This window comes from Trachurus trachurus (genome assembly GCF_905171665.1).
Source record: "Trachurus trachurus genome assembly, chromosome: 22".
Lineage (NCBI taxonomy): Eukaryota > Metazoa > Chordata > Actinopteri > Carangiformes > Carangidae > Trachurus > Trachurus trachurus.
Window position 1 is genome coordinate 9,751,654 of NC_139907.1, and position 27,161 is coordinate 9,778,814.

At 42.9% G+C, this 27,161-nt stretch overlaps 1 protein-coding gene across 2 annotated transcripts; it reads left to right on the plus strand.

Annotated features, from left to right (window-relative positions):
• The first annotated feature begins 585 nt into the window (after window positions 1-585).
• On the plus strand, window positions 586-27,161 carry stxbp5b (syntaxin binding protein 5b (tomosyn)). 2 transcript variants are annotated; one of them, XM_083998859.1, is made up of 29 exons: window positions 586-1,226; window positions 3,918-4,015; window positions 8,321-8,402; window positions 8,722-8,822; window positions 10,371-10,505; window positions 12,182-12,245; window positions 13,149-13,232; window positions 14,275-14,398; window positions 14,624-14,702; window positions 15,278-15,432; window positions 15,550-15,622; window positions 16,360-16,507; window positions 16,685-16,752; window positions 16,858-16,898; window positions 17,281-17,501; window positions 18,041-18,225; window positions 18,583-18,708; window positions 19,728-19,879; window positions 21,230-21,292; window positions 21,383-21,439; window positions 21,537-21,584; window positions 23,128-23,178; window positions 23,420-23,551; window positions 24,433-24,672; window positions 25,481-25,838; window positions 26,131-26,296; window positions 26,431-26,542; window positions 26,652-26,872; window positions 26,966-27,161. In XM_083998859.1, exons 1-29 carry the CDS (start codon window positions 1,080-1,082, stop codon window positions 27,005-27,007), a joined length of 3,573 nt encoding a protein of 1,190 aa, XP_083854985.1. In that variant the 5' UTR covers window positions 586-1,079; the 3' UTR covers window positions 27,008-27,161. The 2 variants fall into 2 exon arrangements, with proteins under 2 accessions (XP_083854985.1, XP_083854986.1); XM_083998860.1 differs by lacking the exon at window positions 23,420-23,551 and having other exon boundaries at window positions 26,966-27,160.

Sequence of the window (27,161 nt, forward strand, 5' to 3'; positions counted from 1 at the left end):
CACTAAACACAATATCATCATCAATGTTTGTTTTTTTTGTATATGATTTCAAAATGCAATCTGCTATATTTTTCCATTATAGGACTGTAATATATTTAAAATTAAAACAAAACAAACAAAAATCCCCTCTTTTTTTCATCATTACAGTAATCTGGCTATGCCATGTGACCACATCATGTTGTGGTTAAAACATTGTGAAGATGTTTTTTTGTATCAAAGTCTAGTTTTAAAACTGTAAACTGTATTTCTTATTGCATTCTTTGTTTGTTTTTGAATGATCTATTTGTTTTAGGCTAAATATTCCAGTTTCAAAAGCTGCACCAGTGAATCTATGATTTCTTTTTATCATTAAGAATCAATTATTCTGGTTTTAATGTGACACAATAAAAAAAAATATGATATGATATGCCATCATCATGCTGCGGTTAAAACATTTTCCATCTGGAGGTCACTCACATAATGTGACGGGGTGATAATAAATTAACACAGTAAAACACCGGCGCTGCTGCTGCTGCATCCGGGTGACGGCGCGGCGCAGACTCAATCCCCGCTGCAGTTCACTGCGTTTCCGTAGCGTAGCCGCCTGCTGCTGCTGCTGCTGCTACCCGCTGAGCCCTGCCTGCCTGCCTGCTGCCTGGCTGCCTGGCTGCTGGAGGAGGAGGAGGAGGAGGAGGGAAGAAGCAGAGAGAGAGAGAAACAGCTCACGGAAACGATTGATCCCGATCGAATAACGCCAAAGCTGGCAACATAAATGGCGGATTAACACCACTTCAGCACCGAGAGAAAAGGACACTCGTTAGTTGAATCCATGTTCGTGACAAGGGTGCGTTTGGAGAGTGCGCTGGCAACACCCTCCGTAACATGTGAGATGTGTCCAGAAAGATTTTAACTGTGCGTTTATATCAACGGCGGCGGCGGCGGTTGCTAACGAACCAACCACCAGCTAGCTAACGTAACGTAACGTAGCATAGCAGCTACCCTCCCTCTATCCAATTTATGGTAGCTGCCAGGCTTGACTTGTCGTTTTCTTTTTTTTTTCTTTTCTTTTTTTTGTTTTGTTGTAACCGTACCGGAGGAAAATGAAGAAGTTCAACATTAGGAAGGTGTTGGACGGTTTGACAGCGGCGTCTTCGTCCTCCTCTTCCTCCGCCGCTCAGCCGGGGACTCCCAGGGAAAACGATGCTGTCCAAGAGACTGTCCAGTCGGAGCATTTCCAGCTTTGCAAGGTGGGTGTTTTTTTATTTTTTTATACCGTTTTAACAGCCGGTAGCGTTTACACTGTTACTGCTTTCCGCTCACTGACAGTCAGATGACCTGGTAACCAAACGGGCTGGCGTTGTTTTGACTGATTGATTGATTGAGTCATTGATTGATTGATGGATGGGATGAAGCCTTTATTTATGCCCGTAGGGAAATCCAGGTGTCCAAAGCAGCAGCGGCAGTTAAAATGAGAGGCAGAAGACAAGTCATGTAAATAGATAATTGGTTAAAGAAAGGCTTTTAGTTTATAAATAAATAAATGAAAGGGACAGCACCAAATAGGCATAACCAGATTTCATGTTTCCCCGTCTGCCCTCCCCTCTCATTGGAGGGGGCATGCAGCAGCTAATCACCCAGATATTAGATAAAAGTAGTTCTTCCAGCTGTAGAATAGAATAGAATAGAATAGAATAGAATAGAATAGAATAGAATAGAATAGAAAATACTTTATTAATCCCTAGGAGGGAAATTCAGATCACTACAGATTAGTACATTTAGTGACATTAAATGGGTTTGTGTGTGATGAGTGTGACTGTCCCTGGCTGTTTGCATTGCACTGAATCCTCCGCCTCAAGTCACAGTTTTCTCATCATCATCATTATCATCATCATCATCAGTGTGACCTAATCAGCTCTCTGCACTTTGTCACTGAGCAGATATGGAGTTACAGGATACAGAGATTCACGTGCCCTCGGGTCTATAGTACCTGAATACAACACCCACATTAGAGGAGTTTTTGTTTGCTCTAATACTCAGTCTGCTCAAGTCTGGCCTCCAGGAGCTCCACTACTAACATGGTTTTCATAAATATTCAATTTCTTTTGCAATCATTCTATAAATATCTTTCTAACACTTGTGACGAATATGAATTGGAGGCTCAACATTTTACTGTTTACTCACAAAAAGGCCTCAGTTCAGCACTGTGGTAAACGCTTGGAAAATGTAAATAAGATAAATAAAGATAACTAGAAAAAAGGGCAAAAGCCTCCAATGAATAATCACACACTTTATTAGCGCAGGCAGACGTCAGGTCAACAGTGTTTTGTGGGTTGAACCTTTATGAATGAGAGAACCACAAACTGAATGAACATAACACAAACATTAGCAAGTTTGACGGCACAAGAAATAGTTCACATGATCCACTCTAATCCGCCACACATTTACCGATAGTAATAAGTAACTTGTTACATTTTACAGTTGTTTTTTTTTGTTTAACAATAAGACAAGTATAATAAGCTTAGTTAAACATACAGCACATTGGTGAAGATTAACCCTCTGGTATCTGACCTTTTTTGTTGAGTTGTAATCTGGGCCCTGTGACATTACAAACATGGTTTTAATGCGCTGTCAGCAGTTTCACCCAGTGGAGAATTTGAAAAATGTCTCAGCTGGTTTCATTGAAATATCTCTTTGTTGCCCCCAAATGTGTAAGACAATCCATTATTTCACAAAGGAAAGCAAAACTTGTCTTCAAAATCCAGATGAGTAAAACAGAAATTTGTGCATCAGAGCTTCCTCTTTCCTCTCCCTATCCTCACCCACCTACTAAACCAGACTAAACTAACTAATATAGGAAGTAGGTGAAACTAGCTCCACGTCGGTCATCTCTTGCTCAACCAGCAGACTCTCCTTCCTTACGCACTCACATTGATGTATTAGTGCTTTTACTCAAGTGAAAGCCCTAAATACTTCTTCCACTGTGTGTAAAATGCATTAGTGCAGCTGCAGCTATTACACGAGACTAATCTATGAGTTAGACAAACCAAAAGGTTTTTTTTTCTCCAAGTTTTTTCAAGTCACAGTCCCCAAAAAAATCCTGCTTGTGCTTGGCAGCAAAAGGTCTGGAAATTTGGGCAATATTATCCACTTTGCCTGTCCAGCTCTGACGACTGAAGCCTTGTATTGGCTTAAGATGAACTTGCATACAACAAGGACGGTGGATTTTTGTCTCCTATCACTGACATTAAAACCAGTATTTATTTTATTTTTATTATTTTAGTCATAGTCTTGCATTGGAGCTGGAGCATGGAAAAGCTTTTGCTGCTATGTCATGATGTGTGAAATGTGTTGAGCATCTTGGAGGGCCCGCCCACCTGCTCCGGCCCCCGCTGGGATCAGAACAGGTCAGGTCCCCCAGGTCACAGGGCCACGGCATTACCTGTTACATAATCCTGCTGTAAGCTGTTACACAGGCGGCCAGGCTCACGGACGGCTGGGCAACGTTTCCAATCCAGAACAATTGAGTTATAGATGCCTGATGATGATGTTGATTATGAAGATGATGATGATAATATTTTGGTGGCTGTAAGATCCAGGCAATGAAGTGCACTCCAAGGCAGCAAATGTAAGGGCTTTGGATGGAGAAAATGAATTTACCACTGATGTTTTACAGGATTGAGCCGACACACATATACACACACAAACACACACAAGGCGGATATCAGGGAAAAATATTCCAGTCCCCATTTGCACTAATGTTTATGCTTTTATCTAATTTATTTTGATAATGAGACTAATTTTCCACATTGATGGATTACATTTCAAGGAGATTATGATAATCTTTTTTTTTTTTTTCTCCGCTAATGCCAGTTTTACTGTGCAGCAGATGATTGATTAGCCGGCTGGAGGTCTAATATAAATTCTGCTCTTTCCTGCAGACCGTGCGTCATGGCTTCCCATATCAACCGTCCTCCATGGCATTTGACCCCGTGCAGAAAATCCTGGCCATCGGGACCCAGACCGGAGCGATGAGGCTGTATCCTTTTTCTTTTTCTCTGGAAAAATGAAATTGAGGGAATCCACACAGGGCAAGCAAAGCATCTTCCCTTTGCCTCGTGCACAAACACACACACACACACACACTACTCAAACATAACAGCACAGCACACACCGGACCCATGTCTAACTTCCTGGCATCCTGTCCCTTCACACATGTCATGTGACCAGGCCGCCTTTCAGCATTCCACAAAATCTGGGGAATTCACACAGTAAGTGACCCGTCTTTGCTTCCTGTCGTCCAGCTCGACAGCAAAAAAAAAAGAAACCCACACTACACAGAGTGGAAGTGGAGCGGCGGATGGGAGAGGAGGAGGGGTAGTGGGGAGGGGGTGGTGTAGTGTAGTGTAGGCACTAGCAGCTACACTAGGATGTGTTTTCTGTGCAGCCGGCAGCCTCGTTCCTCCTGGAGCAGCCGGGCTCATTAGCGGTATCTCTGCAGTAGCATGAGCAGCTCCTCTGCCATATGCCGCCGAGCCAACCTCATCAACTGTGCTGCCCAGTGTGTGCCAGGATGCCGCTTCATATGTGCTGTAAACATCACGCTCACAATCAAGCTGCTACTGTGCTCTGTGCAACCCCCCCCCCCCTTCTCCTCCGCCGCCGCTGATTCCGCCGCCGCCGCCTTGGGCAGTTGGGAGTCAGCTTTGTATTTGTTTGTGTTCATACAGTAACATTTTGTTTTTACAGCACAACCAAGCAGCTACAGTGAGTGAGTCACGGCAACAAAAGTGCCCCCTGGATTCTCCGCTGTTAAATGCTGCATGTGATGGCGTGGTGGTCGTAGCGTGGTCGTAGCGTAGCCGGGGTTGTGCTGTTAGTGTTTACAACTTGTCTTCTGGGGTCGGCCTATTTGTGCATAAACACACAGGGTTTCCCCTTTGTGCTAATATCCTGCCTGAGAGGCCCATCTGCTTTATTTAGGTTTTCATTAGAAGTGGCTCCGTCCTCGTCTTTATCCAGTCTCCAGATTAAGAGAGCGCTGTGTTTACAGGGCGACTCCCAGAGAACACACACACACACACACACACACGGCTTCCATGTTGTCCTAATGTGCAAGGTGGAGCTGATGGGATTACTGTCATTCAGGCAATTGGTCCATTTATCAAAAGACAGGCTGTATCGATCCACCTCATTGCCCCTGGAGTTTGGAAACGCTGCCACAGCTCAGTAGACATAAGCTCAATGAGGTGTCTACAAGCAATAAATGTCTGCTTTTACAAGATCTGTCTCTACAGTGTTTTAATCAGTGTGTTACTGTAGACACTGTGTGGTACGCTCTCCTGCTCTCCTGCACGTGCCTTTAGAGTTCGGCCATTACAAAGCAAACCTAAACATGACCAGGGATTTTATTTTTTAAAACTAGTTTCTTCCCTGTAGACTTATTAGAAATAATTTATTAAAAATAATTTAATTTGTTGAAATTAAATGCACAAAGTTTGCATAAAATGTAAAAATACTACACAAGTTTTATGTTGGTAACTTCCTACATCTCATGCTGAAAGTCACAAGTCTGAAGTATTTCCTCCTTCTGGCTCACACAGCTCTTAACGTCGTAGACTTTGTGTGAGTGAGTGGCTGCAGAGAACATTTTTTTCTGTCTGTCATTTGGTAGGTTACATGATTAAGACAATTTCCTGCCCGGGTGATTATCACTTGACTTCACATGAAGCCTTGCTGATGTTGAAACGCTGTGGTGAACCGCAGCGGTTTACCGAATGGGGAAGTGTCGCTGTTAAAGGTGTGTGACTGAAGTGTGTGTGTGAAGTTTCGCGTGATGTTTCAGACTCTTTGGAGCAAAGTGGAAATGCGTGAAAGGGCGACATGTTCAACACTTGGTTACTGATATGAAATTGATTTTTTGCATTTCCCTAATGATTTATTCTAATGGCTTGTTTTGTTCTGTCTAAAGATATTCAGATTGCAATTGTTGAAAATAAACAACAGCAACAACAAAAAAAAGCTTTAAAAAGTGGAGTAAATGTAACATTTGGAGGTTTCTGCTTTGGCCAGTGAATGTGATCAGCTGATCGACTCGCTGCTTCAGCTCTAATCATACGACCAGCAGATGTTGACATGATAGAAATTTTTTCGACTTGTAGTTTCCCTCACCGCAAGATAAACAAGAGTCACAGTTGAGTGGTGTGACTCAGCTTCCTGTGCTCACACCATCCCAGAAGTGAGTGTGTGTGTGTGTGTGACTGAGTGAGTGTGTATCTGTTTTTATTTTACCAATAAAATGAAGATGAATTGTTGTTGGACAGTGTCAGGTCACAGACAGACGGGTGTAGTTTCTACCAGCGGCTCATGTGACGGCAGCAAAGGTTTTTCTGGTGAAGCGTAGAAGGAAGTTTCTGCAGAACGCTCGATGTGCTTGTCACAGTTGTTTTGATATACATCTGAGTAATTTCCTGTTAGCCTAGAAAGTAGCTCATCTCAGCAACACTATTAACCCACATTGTTCATACCCAAGAAGCCATTATAGTTACTCACAATCCTGAGTGAATGCTCTCAGAAAACTAACCAGGCTGTAACGGCGCGTTGCTTTATTGGTAACAAGGCTGTCGAAGAATCCCATTCATGTCAGATAGCAACATTTTTGCTCTTTCTTATTTATGTACAACCAGAGGCTATGAAACAGATTTAATGACTGTTCCTTCTCCATCCTGGATCTGTAGAGACATGATACCCATTAATAATTCTGACAAATGTCGTCCAGAACTGGCCAGGAACTAGGAACTAGACAGAAAAGGTCATAGGTGAATGTGAGTTCAGTTGCCGACAGCTTCCAACTGGCGCCGGCTTAAAAAGTCTTAAAGTCTGTGTGTTTGCTTGCTCCTCCATCCCTCTGCAGAAGTGATGTGTCCGCCGCTGGTGTCCGTCCTGAAACGGACTCCCGCGGCCCCACCTTAGTTTGTTCAAGACGCTGAGGGATTGTTTGATCACAGCTTGGTGTAATCCTGTTGAGACATAATGCTGTGTCAGCTCAAAAACGGACACAGGTAGCGGAGCACAGCTGTCTGCCTTTGTTAGCTTAACTCCACCATGATCACAATGAGGCTTTGAGAAGGCAGTGCATGTTTCTGTCCCTGTGGCCCGTCTGCCTTTCTAAAGATCGCCTCGGTGATTAGATCTCGAGGCTGCTTCCTCCTTCCTCCGCTCCGTGTGCACACTGACTGTACTCTCTGTGAAAGTAATTACAGTGCTGGTTGAAACAGCCACAACCATTTCTTCATCGGGGCTGTGCTCTCTGTGTCTGTGTGCAGCTTGTGAAAGTATTTTGGAGGTTTCCGTGGGATACATTACAGTCCCGTTGCCTACGTGGCGGTGATCCACCGTGGTCTTGGTGTTCGCCGCTCATGCAGCATTTTCTTTGGGTCATATATTGAAGCACGACACCTACTGGTGGATGAGTGGGTGATCTGCCTGTTTTTGAATGGATAGATTTGGCAGGAAGCGACGAGGGGATGGTGGTGGTGGTGGTGGTGGCGGGGTAAACTCTGACCTGAACTTAACAGTCTAATAGAGGGAGGTTAGAGTTATGTTAATCATGCTGCCGTCATACCGGCTGACGCATGTGAATAAATAAGGCAGACGGGGCCCACTGGTTTTATTTATAACTCACTGGTTTGATTCGTTTCACATTCTCGCCGGCGCCCGGTTAGTTAGCGACACAAACTAGAAAATGTCGAGCTACATCTCATCGTAATTCAGTTCAAACGTAGAATCTGTATGTTTTTGAAGTGAAAACATCTCAACTCAACTTCAACTTCGACTTTATTGTCCCCAGAGGGAAATTTGCTTTGCAGGCAGGTGAAAACATAAAACATATGAAGCAGATTCACACAAGTTTTGATGCAACACTGAAATGGGTACGTACACAAATACCCCAGAGGGCAACTGAAGTGTGTCATAACTGTTAATTTTCTAAAATTTAAATTAAGTTGAGTAATGGCTCATGTTATAAATGAGTTTTTCAATCTGTTTGATTTAACCTTTGGCAATCTGAATCTCCTGCCAAAGGGTAGGAGCCCAAACTCGGCATGGACAAGGATGATCAGGACACTGTCTGATGCCCTGAGCCTTAGAGTTTACCCTCCTGCAAAAGATTGTAGGCAGATCGGGTAATGAGGTAGGAACAGTAGGAAATAGACGTGGAAAAAGGAAATCAAACAGATCATTATCAGAGAATCTGCAGAATGTTTCAATGGGTTTTTCCCTTTTGTGTTTCTGCACAACATTCGCTGGCAGCTGCCCAGTTTTCCTTGACTGAGTCTCCTTTTAGCTTTGGCCGAGCCGGCGTGGAGTGCTACTGTCAGCATGAGAGCGGCGCTGCTGTCATCCAGCTCCAGTTCCTGATCAATGAGGTTTGTTGTTGTCACTACCACTACTTTTTACTCGTGAAGTTGTCTCTCCTTCCTCCTCCTCACCCGCTCCCTCCCTGTCAGTCTCCCGCACAGACGACGTCGGTGCTTATTCGATGTTTATAGGTCATCAATCACCACAAGCTGTGCTCTTAGCGAACACATTGATTAAACAGTAATGCTAGCTTTGGGACCCGCATGCCTTTTGAAATGCCTGCATAGTTATGTTCTTATTATACAGCCATGAATACAGCTCATATAAAGACAGCAGATGTCGTGTGCATGCTGATAATAACCCATCTGCCTCTGACCCTCCCCACAGGGGGCGCTGGTGAGTGCCTTAGCTGATGACAGCATCCACCTGTGGAACCTAAGGCAAAAAATCCCAGCTATCCTGCATTCACTCAAGTTCAACAGGGAGAGGTACGGCTAACCAGTTCTTCTTCTTCTTCTTTCCTGTGTCTCTGTTTCGCACTGATGCTGCATCTGTTTCTCTGAAGCGCCGTCGCCAACTTGGAAACGGCCCCTCACAGCTGGCCACATGCTTCGCACCGTATAATTAGCCGTTCTGTTGTCGTCAGAGCTCTGGAAATTATGCACCAGGGTTCTCTTGTGATCTTGCAACACCTGGGTTTCCCTTTTTCTTTTTGGCTTAAACCAAATAGGAAATGTGAGTTCCTGAGGTTAGTGTGAAATATACTGTAGAGCCTTCTAACTGGATCTAATATGACTATTTCTTTTAATCTGTAGCTGCTAGATCTTGTTGTTATTGACAGTGGATAAAATGGCTGTCTAACATGAAAGGGATCCCCCCGCAAAGAATTATCACACAACACTGCAGCACAACACTGCACTTCTTCAGAGCTTTTAGCATCTTTTAGCTCATTGTTGGACCGACCAATGTGGGATTTTTGGGTAATGAAATTATGTCTCTTGATTAATTGTCTCATATTCCCCATGTAGGAATATCACTAACATTTTTTTGATTCTCCACTTGTGATAAATATGTACAGACATAACATTTACTGTTTAATCACAATTGAGGTTAAAGGGATAGTTCAACATTTTGGCAAATTGGCCCATTGCCATAATCCCTATAGTCATAGCAGTAGGTTTGTTACCTTTAATTGTCGGTGCAAGCTATTTTTAGAACGGCGGAGCAGAGCCGCGAGCTGCTCAGAGCTACACTACGGAGGCTAATGGGATTTCTTGGTTTCCCTCATCAAACTCATCAAATACACAATCCAACAACTCCAAAACGCTCTGGTGGACAACTTGTGACCTGCACATTCACCACGCTATGAGATAATAACTGAACGTTACGAGACAGAGTTGTTTTAGAGGTAAATTCATGCAAAACTGCTTCGGCAAGCAGTCTCTGCACTTGCCTTGAAAACAACTCCATCTCGTAACGTTCCATTATTATCCTAGGAATCTTATCAGGATTAAAATAATTATGATATTGAATTGAGGTCATATCTCCCATTTTATGATTTTCAGTTTGTCTCTTTGACCCTGTGTGGTCAATAACGTCAACTCATGCAGTTGTATTTTGTGATAAAGAAAAAAGGCAAGGGCAGATTAGTCATCATGCCCACACACCCAATCAAGATCACATGAGACGTCACCTGACGGATCACATACTGTATAGTGTACGGACGGATGAATGAACGTAATAAAACGGGTCACATCCTCCGTGCCCATTTGACTCTGTGAATGACTTCATGTTTCATGCTCCACCACTTGAGAAAAGACAGCAGTATTTACTCTGCTGTTCCCCCTCAGTGCTCTATATATAGTCTGGCTTCATTAGAGTGACACAGAGCAAGGCCTTTCTAATTAAATCTTAGTCACTCGCTGCTCCTTCCAGTTGGACTGGCGTGATTAGGGACGAGCATGGCTCTTTGATGGGCCTGAGTCATGAGATAATGAAAAGCCTGTGTTGTGATGCGTCCCGGTCTCCTCCTGCAGGATCACATACTGCCACCTGCCCTTCCAGAGCAAATGGCTTTACATCGGCACAGAAAGAGGAAACATCCACATCGTCAACGTGGAGTCCTTCACGCTCTCAGGCTACGTCATCATGTGGAACAAAGCCATCGAACTGTGAGTCTCTGTTTCACAACAACTGTCCCTCTCTCTCTCTCTGCTGCTCACTGCCCATTTACATACAATACGATCCCTGTGACACCAGGAAACTCTGAAACTCACAGGAATGTGGAGTTTGCAGATGCAGTTTGTCGTGCGAGCTGAGCTGAGCTGAGCTGAGCTACTGTAGCTCTGATCAGCCTGAGCGTGGTGGTGTGGAAGTGTCGATTGTGGCATTGCCAGAACTTACCGGAGGTGTTTGCTGCTGCCTGATTCAACCAGGAACATCTGTGATAGGAAGTGCCCACTTCATAACCCCAGTGACTCCTGCTGTCTCACCCACTCCCCTGCACGTAAACGCCCACTGTGAGGGATCACGAGGAATTTTTACATCACACCTTTTGCATCTGAAAATGTTGCACTGCATTTCCTGCAATGTTCGGATAAAACTGTGCAGTACAAGTAAAAGTATATTCCAGATGTCATGGTTATAGCTGTACATACGGTAGCACGTGTTCCCGTACATCCAATGGAGCAGAGTACAGATATTGTGATGTACATTTTAAACATTTTAAACCAGTAGAAGTTGCTCTTTGTGAGTGATGTCTTCAGTGCAGCTGCCAGTGAACTATAGAAAATAATTCGAGCGAGTGACTGGCAGCTAAAATTGGAAGTGGAGCATAAAGCTGTTTGTGCGTGAGGCTGCTGGTGAAATCTGATAAATTGCTGTTTTAGGTCAGGGAGTTGAAAGTGTCAGAGCAGCAAAGTATGCCATCATCTCTGATAAATGTCTGAGAAACAGACAGTGGAGATGGGAAATGATTTTTGCCTGTCTGACTGTGAAAATGAGTAAAAGGGGGCGGGAGAAAAAAAAAAAGCTCTTGGCTGTAGTGTGGAGTTTAAAATATAATATTCTGTCTTTTCTTTGTAGCAGAGTCATCCGTTCTTTGATAGAAATGTCTTTTCTGCTGCTTAGTTTGTAGTTTCGGCAAACTTGTGAATTTGCATGGACCCACATCCGAGGTCTCCTGCAGTGGACATGCCGGTTTTAATGATCAGTATTGTTCGAGTAAAACAAAGGGGTTTATCTTCTTTTTTTAGTTGTTAAAAAAATCCATTGAAATCAAACATTAGGACAAGAGAACAAGCTGTCCACATGAATTTATATTGATCCTCATGGTGGTTACCGGCTGGAGTTCACGTCCTAGTCCATCCCTGAGTTTTAATCACTTCTGCATCTGCGACTGCATCGACTCATCAGCAGCAATGAGATCATTAGCTACTGGAGCCAGACCACATTCGGAGGCAGCAACACTTTCTTTAGGCCAGACCTTCACTTCCTCCATGCCCCCTTTTGCTCTGTTGCCACGGTGATGCTGTCTCCACAAACTATAATCTCTCACAGACCCTCGTGTGACCCTGTCCTCCCTCTCTGTTCGTCTCTCTCATATGTCATGGCTCTCTTGCTGGTCCGACGATGCACATTTTCATCCTATAACCAAAGGATTTTTTGTTGTTGTCGTATCTCTTCCCTAATTTCATCCTAATCCCCCCTTCCTCTCTCTCTAAAAGCTGAAATTAAATGCTCAACAACATGTATCAGATGCATTTTACTTCATCGTATTTTTTATTGTATTTAAATCACACACTCACTCTTTTTTTACTTCTGTTTCCTCTTTTTTAAACCTGCACAGATCCACCAAGACACACCCAGGGCCTGTCGTGCACATCAGTGATAACCCCATGGATGAGGGAAAGGTAAACTCATAATTAAACACTGCATACATTGTAGTCTGTATACTGTAGAAGAGATGTAATTCTACCCCAAAAACAATTTTTATCCTGTATCTTCTCTCTGTTCTGTGGATAACTGTTTCAATGCAGACGACACAATGTCAATATGGCTCGTGCAGCTACAATGGAGACTGATAGCAGAACATTTTCAGCTAATTAAAATGTCAATGCTAAACTGCAGATTTTGGTGGCAGAATCAAAGGGAGAAGTTTTTTTTTTCCGCCTCAACTAATCCCTTGCAGAAGTCGACCTCCCGCAATGATCCTTACAGAGGAAATCACGACTGAGCGGTGGAAGATGCAGTTATTTATTTATTTTCACATATAAAAGCCACAATTTATTGCACATGTTAGGTCTTCAAAGCAAGGGAAGTGGCCATGGTTAAAGGAGATGAAAAAGTTGTGCATTACAGACAGGCTTACTCTACAACTCAACTTTGTACAACATTTGTGACATACTTAGAGTCATGAACAATGAAGCTGCTCTTTCAAGGAAATACTTCTGGAGATCTAAAAATGGGCACAGTTCAGTTTCATTTGTATGGCGCTGAACAAAAACATCAGATATATTATTACAAGGAACTTTACAGAATAAGGTCAAGACAAAGCATATAAGATAAGACAGAATAAGATGAGATGACGGAAGACTTTATTCATCCACCATGGGGTAATTTACAAGTATCAGCAAAGAGGTGGAAAAAAGAGACGGGGATAAATTGGTACGGAAAGAAGTAAAAACACAATAATTAAAAGTATAAAACTATTGGAAAAAAATCCATGTGTCAACTCCAGACTTGGGTGTGCGATGGGCAGAGTGTCGTTTCACAGCAGTCACATGAACTTTGCTTTGCTTCTCTTGTTATTGCAGCTTCTGATTGGATTCGAGTGTGGAATAGTTGTGTTGTGGGACTTGAAGTGCAAAAAAGCTGACTACCGCTATAATTATGATGAGGTAAGACATTTATTTTTCTCTCCACTCGGTTCATGTGGGGAAGCTTGTTACTGTAGTCTGGTCATGGTTGTCTCAACAGCATCCTTGGTCTTGTCTACCACTTCCTTCACTATACTGTACTGTACTGTATGTATACTTTCTCCTGAAACCAGAATTAGTATTTCCAACCACAACCCCATTCAGATTCTGTTTTGGATAACCGCAGTTGTCAGATGAGATTGCATGACCACATGGATCTCATGAAATGAAATAAAACAATATTGTAGATTTGTGAGTTAATGACATAATAAAGTGAAACAATACAAGATTTGGTTAAATTAAAATTTGATGTATTTTTGTTCTGCTCTAAGAGGAGAAGATGATAATGACATTATCCTTACTGTCAAGAAATCCCATAAAAAGACAACAACGAGCAATTCATCCTATTAAAGGGATAGTTCAACATTTTTGTTTTTGATGAGTTCGATGAGGGAAACCAAGAAATCCCATGATCCTCCGTAGCGTAGCTCTGACCGTAGCTTGCGGCTCTGCTCCGCCGTTCAAAAATAGCTTGCACCAACAAATAAAGGTAACGAACCTTCTCCTAAAACTATAGGGATTATGGCAATGGGCAAATTTGCCAAAATGTTGAACTATCCCTTTAACAAATTATCATACTTTATTCTCTTTGTTCCATCCAAGTCTATTAAAACTGGGTGACGTGTGTCTTCATTACCATGAATCTTGGCACTGTAGTTAATTTGGAGTTGGTCTCATATATCCCATAAAATCTACTGCCATAGGTATTCAGTAGAGCGATAAATGAGTATTAATCCACATCTGAAAATAGTCCCCAAGAATAATACAGTTTAGTCCTGTTTGAGTTGGACAGGCCGCTGAGTAGCGCTTTTCTTTTTGACAAGGAAATATGAAAACCAAACCAGTCTTAACCTTTACATATGTTACACACAGAGCTGCTGCAAATTGTCTCATTCATCAGCTGTCTAGTTTGCGTACGCTTAATGTATCACGCTGTAATGATGTGCCGCTGTGTGCGTTTCAGGCGATCCACTCGGTGGCCTGGCACCACGAGGGTAAACAGTTTCTCTGCAGCCACTCGGATGGCACTCTGACCACATGGAATGTACGAGCTCCAGCCAAGGCTGCACAGATCATCACACCACATGGTAAGCACTGTTGTTTATATATACACACAGTGGTGTTGTTCATCTATACACACACACCAACACATTGAGGCATGTTGAACAGAAGCCACCTATGTGTCAGATTACAACCTGAAGGCCCTCTATATACTCTTAGAGGTGAAAGTGCTTGACAAGAGAAATGGGTGGTGGCAGTGTTTGTGTATACAACGACTCAACGCCGCATTTTTGCCATTTGACCTCCACTAGGAAAGCAGCCAAAAGATGGAAAAAAGCCAGAACCATGCAAGCCTATCCTGAAGGTGGAGTACAAAACAACGAGGGCTGGGTAAGTGTGTTGGTAGCAACTCCCCCACCCATCCTGTGTCTTAACTGACTCTGGTTTGGATTCATATCCTGTTCTGAAAGTGGCCTTTCCTGTTTTTTTCGCTCACAGAAGCATATATAGTACATCTTACAGGCCGGTCCTGTTGAGCCTGCCAGTCCCTGTCTAATTACTTTTTATATGTTCTTGTAGAGTTTTGTTCCGTCAAGGACACGAAGTAAAAAAGAGCAAACTTCCTCTAAGAACATGTCAAAAGAATTTACAGTTTCACTAAAACTGATCTAATTATCCCTCACATTTTTTTTCCTCAGGTATTAGAGGACAGAGATTAATATAGTTGTCATTATAATTAAACAGCAGCCTCCTTCCATCATAGATACTCTTGAAATTGGGCCAAATGATCTCCAGAGGAAGTTCAACCGTAAAATTTTGGTGTCCCTCCTCACACATTTCCTTCTTCCTCCTCACACATTTACCACTGATAAAGACTTAGGACTTTTCACCCTCATGACAAACTAACTGGACTGTATTGAATAAACTATTAAAATGTTTTTGTGTGTGTCTGCTGCTGGACTCAGGGACCCGTTCATGGTGCTGTCTGGAGGTCTGTCTTACGACACGGTGGGGAGGAGAGCCTGTCTGACTGTCATGCACGGGAAGAGCACTGCCGTCCTGGAGATGGACTACCCCATCGTAGATTTCTTAACGCTGTGTGAAACTCCGTATCCGAACGGTGAGCTTTAGCAGTCTGCTCTGGACAGGTTTTCGTTCCTTTGTCTGAGAATCCGTATTAGCTGATGTAATGATTACATCATCATCCCTGCTCATTTTGTGCTCTTCTGTTTGCCAGACTTTCAGGAGCCTTATGCTGTGGTGGTCCTGCTCGAGAAGGATTTAGTTGTAATAGACCTTGGACAGATTGGGTAATTATTGGACTCTAAATATAGTTTGGGTTGAATATTTTGGGTATTCATTGAAGAATATTGGTTTTGTCTGGCAGCCATCATACCATATATATTAACAGTATGCCAGAAATGCTGCAAAATATTTAACTAATTACTAATCCATCTCTTCTGTTGTTATGATAAAGCTGTCACAGTCACTCATGTCTATATTTGACCTATTTCTGTTCTTTAAAGGTCCCATGAACAGTAAAATGTCTGAATTAATCTTTATTGTGTTCTTTTTGCTTTGATTTTAATGTTTCATACATTTCCATCTCAGGTGCATGAGGCGGCTTTCTACCTTATTATAGCAAATATATTCTGAAAGTGGTATTTCACATTCAAATCTCAGCCTCTTCTCTTCCTGGAAAGCATTAACATTTGAAATGCTGTTACATCTTGTACTGGTCGTGGGTGTATATAAATATTTCGCCCAGTAAATACAGTAATTGTAGAGGGCGGCTCAGCCATTATAAAGGCTGAAGCTGCGCTCCTTAGTTTGGTTATAGCACCTTGTTGTGCCCCCACATCCACAGGTTTCCTCCAAGTGCACTGTTGTTGTTTTAAAGCCAGACAAGTAACATTAAAGCAACAAACACAGTAGGTTATAGTTGGTATTTTGGTTGGTTTCCAATTGACTTTAGATTATTAGCTGTTATTGAATGATTAAGAAATCAGATTTTCAAATCTTAACCAATGTCACATTTTCCCTTCAGGTACCCAATATTTGAGAATCCATATCCTCTGACGATCCATGAGTCACCGGTCACCTGCTGTGAATACTTTGCCGACTGTCCTGCCGAACTTATTCCTGCACTTTACTCCATTGGCAGTCGGCAAAAGAGACAAGGTTACAGCAAGAAGGTAAATTACTGTGAATTAAAATCCTGGCAACACTCAAATGGTTTTACACCCCTGGCCTGATCCATGCCCTGCTGCAGGGAGAAGCATTGTTTTTATTGGATATAAATGAATAAATGAATCCCCACGGGGGCAATATAATCACTTTTTATGATTAAAGTGTTGCTCTTATTTTCACAGGAATGGCCCATTAGTGGGGGAAACTGGGGCCAAGGCACACAGAGTTATCCTGAGATCATAATCACAGGGTCAGTCATGAATGAATATATTAATTAATCTGTGTTCATCAACCATGTTTTATCACCTCAGTGCATTTACATGTTTTTAATGTTGAATCTCTGCTGTGTTAACAGACATGCTGATGGGACGATTAAGTTTTGGGACGCTTCTGCATGTGAGTTTTGTTTTGTGTATGTGTTAAACAGGAACTTTAATATTTATTGCACCAAAAAAAAAAAGATTTAGTTAAAGGAGCCATCACTGACAGTGTTTCTCATTCCAAAAGAAAGAAATATGTCACGCAAATGTTTTTGGCACCAAGTCGTCTTCCATTATCTCTGTTAATCTGTTTCCTAAATATTTGTCACTCTTCTTCAGCTGGCTTTTTTAGCACATGTACACACTCCAGTGCTATTTCGAGGAGACTGTTAATGCTTAGCCAAATTTACACAAGTCATCTTGTTGGCACTGCTATAGTGCACTTTGCATTTCACTGGAACTATATTTGCTATAGAGGTAGGTCAATGGTCATCGCATCTTTCTTTTTTTCTCCGCAGTCATGCTTCAAGTGCTGTACAAGCTGAAGACTGCCAAGGTGTTTGAGAGGGCTCGTGGTAAGGAGGAGAAGCCAAGTACAGATATCGTAGACGAGGACCCGTACGCCATCCAGACTCTGTCCTGGTGCCCCGAGAGCAGGATGCTCTGTGTGGCCGGCGTGTCTGCCCACGTCATCGTCTATAGGTTCAGCAAGCAAGAAGTCACCACTGAAGACGTGCAGGTGGGTAAACACCATTGTCTGGTCTAGCGGTGTCATCAGAAACATTCAGAAAGAAACAGAATTACCACAGTTTTTTTTGTGGGACACTTAAATACAGGTGCATCTCAATAAATTAGATTATCATGGAAAAGTCAATTTCCTGTATTTCAAATTATATAGATGGACAAACTTCTCAGAAAGCCAACATTTCCATATTAAAAATGCTTTTTTTAATTGGTCTTTTGTAATATTCAATTTTTTTTGAGATACTGAATTTTAGGTCTTCATTAAATGTAAGCCATAATCATTACAATTAAAAGAAATGAAATGAATAAAGACATGAAATGTTTCATTCTGTGCGTAATGGATCTATATAATGTATTTGTTTCACTTTTTGAATTGAATTACTGACATTTAACTTTTCCATGCTGTTCTACTTTACTGAGGTGCAACTTTAGTCAGTCCTACAGTTTTCATCCAAGGTCATAATAGAAAGATGCTTGTACAAGTGTTTTTAGAGGCCAAGCCTTTTTTCTGACAGATCATCTCTTTTTGTTAAGCTTCTGGAGGTGCGGATGCAGTGTGAGTTTAGCGAAGTGGACTCCCCTGACCCGGGCGGGGAGCAGACGCCGACCCCGTCGACCCCAGGAGCTTCCTCTAGCCCTCAGGAGACTGAACCGCCCGCTCAGCCGTCCACGGGCAGCAACTCCTCTGACGGACCGCGGGACAATATCGCATGCCTGCAGTACGGACCATTACACTTTCTTGTTCTTTTCGCTCTTATCGATGCCGATGTGAAGCAGCTAGTCATCAAACAGAACCAGAAACTGAAAGAAAAAGGTCATTAAAGCGATGTAGTCATCCATTCACTGCCTTCAGTTATCTGCTCGATACTTCACAAAACTTTCACATCGGCTCACCAGGGGAAAATGCTCGTCTTTATAAAAATATTAAAAATGGAAAATGTTTTGACAGCAAAATGGTGGAAGGGGGGGGATAACAATAATAAAAAATGATGATGTTGTCAGTGCGGCTTACCCTAAGGGCGATAATTCATTCCAAGTGTATCCTGCCGTCTCATCCTGCTGTATGTTTGATGCAGGGTGCGGAGCTCCCCACTGAAGCAGTCTCCGGGCTACCAGGTGGAGCTGGTGATCCAGCTGGTGTGGGTGAGCGGGGAGCCACCTCAGCCGATCACCAGCCTGGCTATCAACTCCTCCTACGGCCTGTGAGTATCTACGGCCCACACACTTGGTATTTTGGCAGGAGATCACATCACTTTTTCTTTTCTTTTTTTTTGCAAAATTTGAAGTGTATCAAGAAATTTTAATTGCATCCTGTCACACCAGAGGCAGCAACCAAACATTTATATAGTGCAACTGTAAGTAACAACTGTGTGCGCTCCGTTTATCTCAGGAGTCAGATTTCAGAGCTGGCTGAGTTGAACGGCAGCAAAACAAGTCTGAAGCTTCTTTCTCTTGTTGCTTTTGCATTTATATTGCACATATAAAAACCCATAGCAACATTTCCAGATAGAAGATGTTATGGGATAGCCTGGGTATACCCATGCTGCTTTGCACATGATTTTATTCGCTGCAAGTCAGCCTGGAAACCATGGACCAATCACAGAACGGGGGAGGGGACAGCAAGGCGATGACGACACACCGAAGCCACTTTGTTGATAGCTTGTCGATCCAACATGGCAGCAGATGCTTTACCTTTCAATGCAGCGTTAGAAAATATTTTAAGTAGTTAGACCGCAAGTTTATTTTTTTTCCTCATCAGATTTCTGTCGCTCTACATACGTCATCGGGTATGATTGATACGTTTGGCTATAAGCTACGTACAGACGCATTTGATAGACATTCGTAGCGCCCAATAAACAGCTCTGGGCTTTCGTAAACCACGCCTTAAATATGAAAAAATGAACGGGTGGTTCCAAGACCGAATCGCAATCTACGTTGAGATGAGGTCTGGTGTTAGCCAGGCTAGTTATGAGACACAAATAATGAACTATATACATCAACTTTCACTTCTGTTGGGATGTAGAGCAGCCATCTTGGACTTTCCTGGTCGAAAATACTTCAGCTGGGAAATTTACAAGAAGGAACTTAAAATTCTGAACCAGCCAGTTTAATGCAACACACGGTGCAAGCCTGCCTGCACTGTGGTCTGGAGTTAGGAGCGAAAATAGCATCTGAATCCTAATGTCCCTCTGTTCCTCATCACCCTCCCCCTGTGTTTCAGCGTGGTGTTTGGAAACAGCAACGGGCTGGCCGTGGTGGACTACCTCCAGAAAACTCTGCTCCTCAACATGGGCACAACAGAGCTCTACAGCCCCTCCGACCCCCACCAGAGGCAGCCTTGCTCCCCACGCAAAGCGCGACAGCCCTCTGGAGGTGAGCTGCTCATCGACAATTACACCTCCGTCTCGTTTTTTTTCCTCCCAGTGGTCGCTCTCTAAGCACTGCTCAGCGTCTGCGCTGGCTGCCCTCACTAACATTAATCTCCCTGAAATTAATGCTTTATTCATTAGCTGCTTTCATTTTTATATTCCATTGTGTTGCTAGACTCAGTCTGACTGTCAGGGGGTGGGTTGCGGAGGCACTTGGCAGCCGCCGTTGCGTCGCACCGTGACGGCCGCCTCCTGCAGTAGCTCCTCTCCCTCAACAGGGGGCACCACTGACAGATTCTCCATCTGTTCATTTGGACGGTGCAAAAAAAAAAACAGTGGAGCGAGTATGTTAGTGATCTGTGCAGCCGGAGCGGATGCTGCATCATGGCTGCTCTGCTGTTAATGTAATGATCTATCGATTTGTATGAAGGATGCAACAGTACATGAGCCTTGTTTACTTGCTTGTACTAACCTAGTCGTTTCTGTCATGTCATTTCTTGTTTCTTGTTTTTCTCTGGTATCTAATCATCCTGTCGATCACTTTTTGCATTCATTCTTTTCAGTCTCAGTGGCCTGATGCTGGGTTCAAGACTTTTATTTGGGTTCTCCGCTACAAAAAGCAAAGTGTTGTTGATGTGGATTGTAAGAAGAACGCTGTATACAAAGAATCTACAATAACCGTTTGTTTTTCAATGACAAATCCAACAACAAGCCTCTGAGACTTCCTTCTCTGTTGCACTTATAACTTCCTGTCATTTCTCTGTCTCACTTGTTTTTTTTTACTGTTGGTCTCTCTCTGTGATTTTGACAAAGACAAACCAAATGTGACGTCTTGCATGTCCAGACTTTCTAACTTGTATACTGAGTCTGTGAAAAAACTACGCTCACCTCACTTCAGTAAGTCCTGTTGTGTCTGTTTACCCCTCCCAGTATCATTTTCTTCCCTCTAAGCCTTTTCCTTTTGCTCACAATGATATACTCCCTGATTTTGCTACAGCGACCCCCAAATCCCCAAACCTCACTATTGACATTTTCTTAAACCACTAGCGGTGAGCTGGCGGGAGGTTTTAAGACCTGAGGGGCTCTGTAACAAAATGAGGCGGTGTTTGTTTCAACCCTGCCTCCTGATTTACTAGACAAACACAAACAATGACACGTTGAGTCAAGAGATTTGTGCTGGATTTGTGAACTTATTTACTACACCGTACAGGTAGCTAGCTATCCCTGCCTTTGTGCAACTAGGTGACCCTTTACTATTTCCACCATAAGTACTGTCCTGTAGGAGTTGATATAGCTTCAGTAAGAGTAGGAGCAACTCTACCATGTTTAATTACAACCTGTGTGGCTCCCACAGCACTTTGCGATTCCAACGATGGATCTAACGCCTCAGAGGACCGCTGCAAATCACCTACTTCAGGTAAGCCTGCTTCAAATTTTTAAAAAAAAGGTATCTTTCTTTTATTATCTTCAAATACATCTACCATCAACTGCCATTATTTTTCATCAGGATCTACCTCACCATGCAATTCAGATGATGAACGAAAACAGAAGTTCATAGATAAGGGTACTGTACTGTCCAAAGCTGCACTGCCCTTTAAATTCACGCACTTAAAAGACGTCCGCAGTTTTCTGATTTGTCCCTTTTTGAACCTTATTTCCAGTGAAGTTCAAAAGCAGACGCTTTTCCAAGACGGTTGCCAATGACTTTGGTACTGTATCATCCCAAAATGTGTTTGCTCTGATCACTCACTCTTTCCTCTCTGAATGACGGCGCTCTAACCACACTGTGCCTTGATCCTACAACATCAATCTGTGCTTCTCGTGCCAATGAAAGAAAGAAGTGCATTCAAGTGAAATGTGTGTTTGTTTGTTTGTTTTTTACTAATCACATGGTTCTGGGGGTCGCATTGTTGATATGTGATATTAATCAAGATTTTTTTTTTTTATCAAATGCATGACAGGACATCTTTTAAATCTCCAGGCCTCAGATTTTCTATGCACAATAACTGAAGATGCAAAACACACAAATTGGCAGATGTTACTTGATACTAACTATTTTTTTATGGATTCAAAAAGCATAGAAAATCTGCTTCATGCCACCATCTTTATCATACTAATGTCTAACCACGTGTTAAGTGGATTATTTCTCTTTGATTGTAGACACTTGCTGTGTGCGTGTTTCTGATTCCAGGGGCTTCAATTCAGTGTTAACTGTTTGGCTGCTCACAGATTTTTTTCTTTTTCTTCTCTTCCCTCTTCCTCCCACTCTCTTTGCATAACTATGTTCACTGAAATAAGCCGGTGAATATTCTCATTTGTCCAGGTCATAGTATTTCAAAGGAGGTTAAATCGAAAGCAACTGGACTTAGTTATTTGTCTAGGAAGACGTTTCACCTCTCATCCAAGAGGCTTCATCAGTTCATGTACGCAGCTGACCAGGCTGGGACTGGTCCAACTATCTGGTGTGGAGACTCACTATTTAACCTCTTGTGTGGGCGTTTCACAAGGGTGATGATGTCACTGGTTCCCTTTTGTGCTTTGTCGTTGGCATTTGGAGCACAAAAGGGAACCAGTGACATCATCACCCTTGTGAAACGCCCACACAAGAGGTTAAATAGTGAGTCTCCACACCAGATAGTTGGACCAGTCCCAGCCTGGTCAGCTGCGTACATGAACTGATGAAGCCTCTTGGATGAGAGGTGAAACGTCTTCCTAGACAAATAACTAAGTCCAGTTGCTTTCGATTTAACCTCCTTTGAAATATGTTCACTGAATTATAATTACCTTATTTCTTGACTGCCTCTTGCTTTGTTTGACATTACAGGCCCTTTGGTTGTCTGTGATGCTTCTCAGCCTCATTTGTATTCTCAGGGTCTCTCTCTCTCTCTCAGGGTGGTAATAGACTACAACAGACAACTTTTTGGGGGTTTTATAACTGGAGAAATTGGCTCCTGGTAGCAAACAAGGAAAATTAGAAGCAGCAATAGTCGCCATAAACAAACAACTCAAATGTTTCCTGTCCTATGTACAACATACTGTTTTTGTCCATCACCACTCTTAAACACGATTTAAAATCCTGACTTTATATGATTGATTGCACAGTAAAAATTATCTCACAAATGACTTAACTAATGATTACTTAGTAGTGGATTGTAATTTGTTTCAGTAAACCTTTGATTCTTCAAAATGAACAGTCAATTTTAAGACGTTGCTCTCTCCTCATAAAAATCAGGGTATTTGTTTGTGTTGCAGCCAGGATGTCACGGAAAATTAGCTCGTCTAGTGAGCAAAAGGCAGACATGGGTAAGCCAAAACTAATGACTTCTAGTTTTCCAAGAATCTTTCTATTCTCTTGCAGGCGCTCCGTCTATTTTGTCATTTGAATCTTCTGCTTAGTTCGCAGCTGTAAAATACCTCTGTGAGAAAACTGCTTATTCCCTAACGGCATGTTTTTTTGTTTTTTTTGTGTGTGAATGTGAGACCTCTGTTAACCTTTTTATCGCTGTAAGCTGAGACGAAACATTGTGTCTCTGTGCACTGTGAGCAGAGAAAAGACACCCAAGATGGCGCTCTCTCACATGTAAGGGGCGCTTAAATGATATGAACAAAGGCAAGCGAGCAGCCAGGATGAGCCAGAGGCCGGTCGTATGTAGAACTATATCCGCCCCCAATGCCCGTGAGTGTACCAGCGATGGTCTAGCTTGGACTGAAGTGGGATAACTGGTACTAACCCCCACCACTGCTGGGGCTTTTACTTGGAGTTGGTTTACCTGTGTGACACTAATCCTCTCATAATAATCGCTTTCTCCTTTTTTTTTTTTTCTTTCTTTTCTTTTTTTTCTTTTTGAGGAAGTTCCACCGGCTTGCCTGCTCTCGCTGATAAAAATCTTGCTTTTCTTGTTTACAGTTTTTCCTTGTGAGGGACACACATGACGGGCGGTGTGTTTTAACCTTCCCCTCTGTGCCACAGATGTTTTTGTGTTTCTGTTGGGATCGCTCATTAGCTTTTTAAAGAGGGTAAAAAGCTTGTGTGTCAGCCTCCATGAGCACAGTAATGAGACCTGAATAATTCTGGCTGCTTTTGATACCAGCCCTTCCCTGGGACTCACTGTAGTAGCTACTACGTGCATATCTTTTACATTTTTTCACATAGAGAATGTTTGTTGTTGTCAAAGTTTGCTTGCCCAAAAAAAAACTAAATTGGGAGCCATTTAAAGAAAACCCAGCATGCTTGGATGTAAACTGTAAGAGCATTTCAATGTCAAAAAGCTTTTTGGTGTTCACTAGATGAAGGGTGTGTTTGTTTTGCTCATATTTTCTCTGCACTGGGTCATTTTCCATGAAAGACATGAATATGATCAAAGGCATCTTCCACTATAAACATGGTAGCAGAACACAGCTCTAACCTTTTGAGTGGGTCTTGAATTGGTGGATTTTTTTGGTTATTAACATCTCCTTCTCCTGTTTGCATCAAGAAGTCTTCTCTTACTCATTTCACTTCACATAAATGATTTTCTCATTGGCTTATTTTCTTTTGTGCTCATGTCTAATGTCCAGATGCCAAGGATAACATATTCACCCGCTCGCGTAGTTCAAGTGTAACCAGCATAGAAAGAGAATCTCGAGAGGCCATCTCCTCCTTTCACTTCTGTGAGAGTTTCCCCAGGAAGACGGACAGTGCGATCAGCCCCTGTCTGCTGGTGGGAACCACGCAGGGCTGCGTCATGATGGTGGCCGTCAACCTGCCGCCCGGCGGAGACCAGAGGCTGCAGCAGCCGGTCGGCATCTCGTCCTGTGGTAAGAAGCTCAACTGAACTTAATCTCATCAGGTGTCCCTATAGCGACAAAGAAAAGTGCATTAATTAATTAGTTAGTTCATTCATTCTTTCATCCATCCATCCACAATGCTTGATGACCTCTCTTGACTTGCACTTGAAACTGAAACAACAGACCCAGGACTTTAAATCCTTGCGCAAGTCTCTAAGCTTCTTAAGATCACACTTCTCTAACAGACCTGAGGAAGTGGTGCAGGAGCAGGATAGAGGGAAATTCTGCTACTTGTAATCTCCGTGCGAACTTCCTGTTTATTCATTATCAAAGCCCCACAGGTAGTGTTTTGAAAGTCGGACCTCGGTGATACTTCCATTTTTATAGAAAACAATTCAAAAGCTAGTTAATATCACAATGACAACATGGGGACACAATACACATCCACAGACACAGATCCGATTTTCTAATGTACTCATCATGCGCTGTGTCTTCTGAAAATGCTCACAGCAACTTTGCGTCGTTAAATGTCAGACATACATTGCTGAAACCAGTTTGGTATTTCTATATTACATAAGGTAAAAGGTCAGGATTTAGGATCATTTAAAATGTGATTCCTTTAGGGAGAAGTTTTATTTATTTATTATTCATTATTTCGCATTTCAGTCAGCATACACATAAGTTTGAGTGTATATATAAGTATGAGTGAAAATATCCCACTGACCTCGCTCTGCTTTTGTCACAGTAGTTGAGGACTGGAGAACAAGAATGTACTTAACATTTTGTAGTAATATGAATCCAAATTGAAACACTTCCTCAATAATTCCTGTTTTTCCAGGCACTTTAGTCAGACTCAAAGGAGGCATTTTGACAATGGCCCTGCTGGACTCCTCTGGAGCTCTGCTGCCCCCTTCCTACGAGCCATGGTATGACCCGAATGCCTCAGATGAGGAGAAGGAGAAGAGCCGGAGGCGCAGACCAGCCTCCCCTCCCTCATCACAAGAGGGTCAAGAGTCCCAGTTCGCCGTGGTGTGCTCGGAGAAACAGGCCAAGGTGGTGGCGATGCCCTCTCAGACCCGCGTCTACAAACACAACATCACAGAGACGTCCTTCGTGCTCAGGGCGGATGTTGTGCAAATGGCCGGAGCGAACTGCATCGCCTGTTTCTGCGCTAATGGGCACATCATGACTCTGAGGTACAGTATCCTCACTGGGGCTTTCCACTGGTATTAGTGTCTAGTTTGTGCAGCTCAGTTCATAGCAGAGATACAACTCAGACTGAGGGAAGACTGAGGCAGCTTTAAATAACTGTCAAATCTCTAATAATAAATAATAAGAGTCTATTAGTACAGCTATTTTCAATAGAAATAAAGAGTTTCATATGAGTCAAGTAGAAAACATTGAAACAAATCAAAGTAAAAATGCAAAAAGACATCACACAATAGAAGCTTTTTTAAAATAAAAATGTGTATCTTTATGTTGTCTCAGTTTGCCCAGTCTGCGGCCTCTGCTGGACGTGAACTACCTGCCGCTGACCGACATGCGGATAGCCAGAACGTTCTGCTTCTCTAACCTGGGTCAAGCCCTGTACCTTACCTCTCCCACTGAGATCCAGAGGATCACCTACAGTCAGGAGACCTGCGACAACCTGCAGGTCAGACCCTCTTAATCAGTGACACATGAAATACAGATATGTGCAGAACAGACTCTACATTTGGGTTTTTGATGAAAAAGTCCTGAGGCATGTGAGTGCTTGTGATGAATCATACTGATGTGTGTCTTCTCCAGGAGATGCTCAGTGAGTTATTTACCCCTGTGGAGACACCAGAGGCTCCTAACAGAGGGTTTTTCAAGGGCCTTTTTGGTGGAGGAGCTCAGTCTCTGGACAGAGAGGATCTCTGTGAGTACACAGCAGCCCAGTATCACATTATGAATCCCTCTGCTTTTTCAATGTACACACAGACTTCCCATTTGGACTTCAATGTATTTCTGTTTTCCATCTTTGATAGTTGGTGAGACGACTGCTGGTAAGGCTTCCCGTAGCCTGGCCCAACACATCCCCGGCCCAGGCGGCATGGAGGGCATGAAGGGCGCAGCGTCCGGCGTGGTGGGAGATCTGGCTCGTGCCCGGATAGCCCTGGACGAGAGGGGGCAGAAACTGGGAGAGCTGGAGGAAAGAACGGCAGCCATGATGGCCAGCGCAGATTCCTTCTCCAAACACGCTCATGATGTATGCACCGTACATTTTCTTTCACTATATAAACCATTCTTTACTGTTTCTTTATCTCTGACTCCCTTTTATTTTTCCGTTTCTTGCCCTCAGATGATGCTGAAGTACAAAGATAAGAAGTGGTACCAGCTCTGATGGCAGCGTGTGGAGCAATCGGACTCTGTAATCACGCACATCAGTATCTCTGAGGAGCCTGCAGGTCCCTCTTCTTCTCTTCTCTATTTCTCTCCACGGGGCGGTAGTGGTGGTGGTGGGGGGGCAGGCGGCAGGGTTTCTGCTCAACAGACTC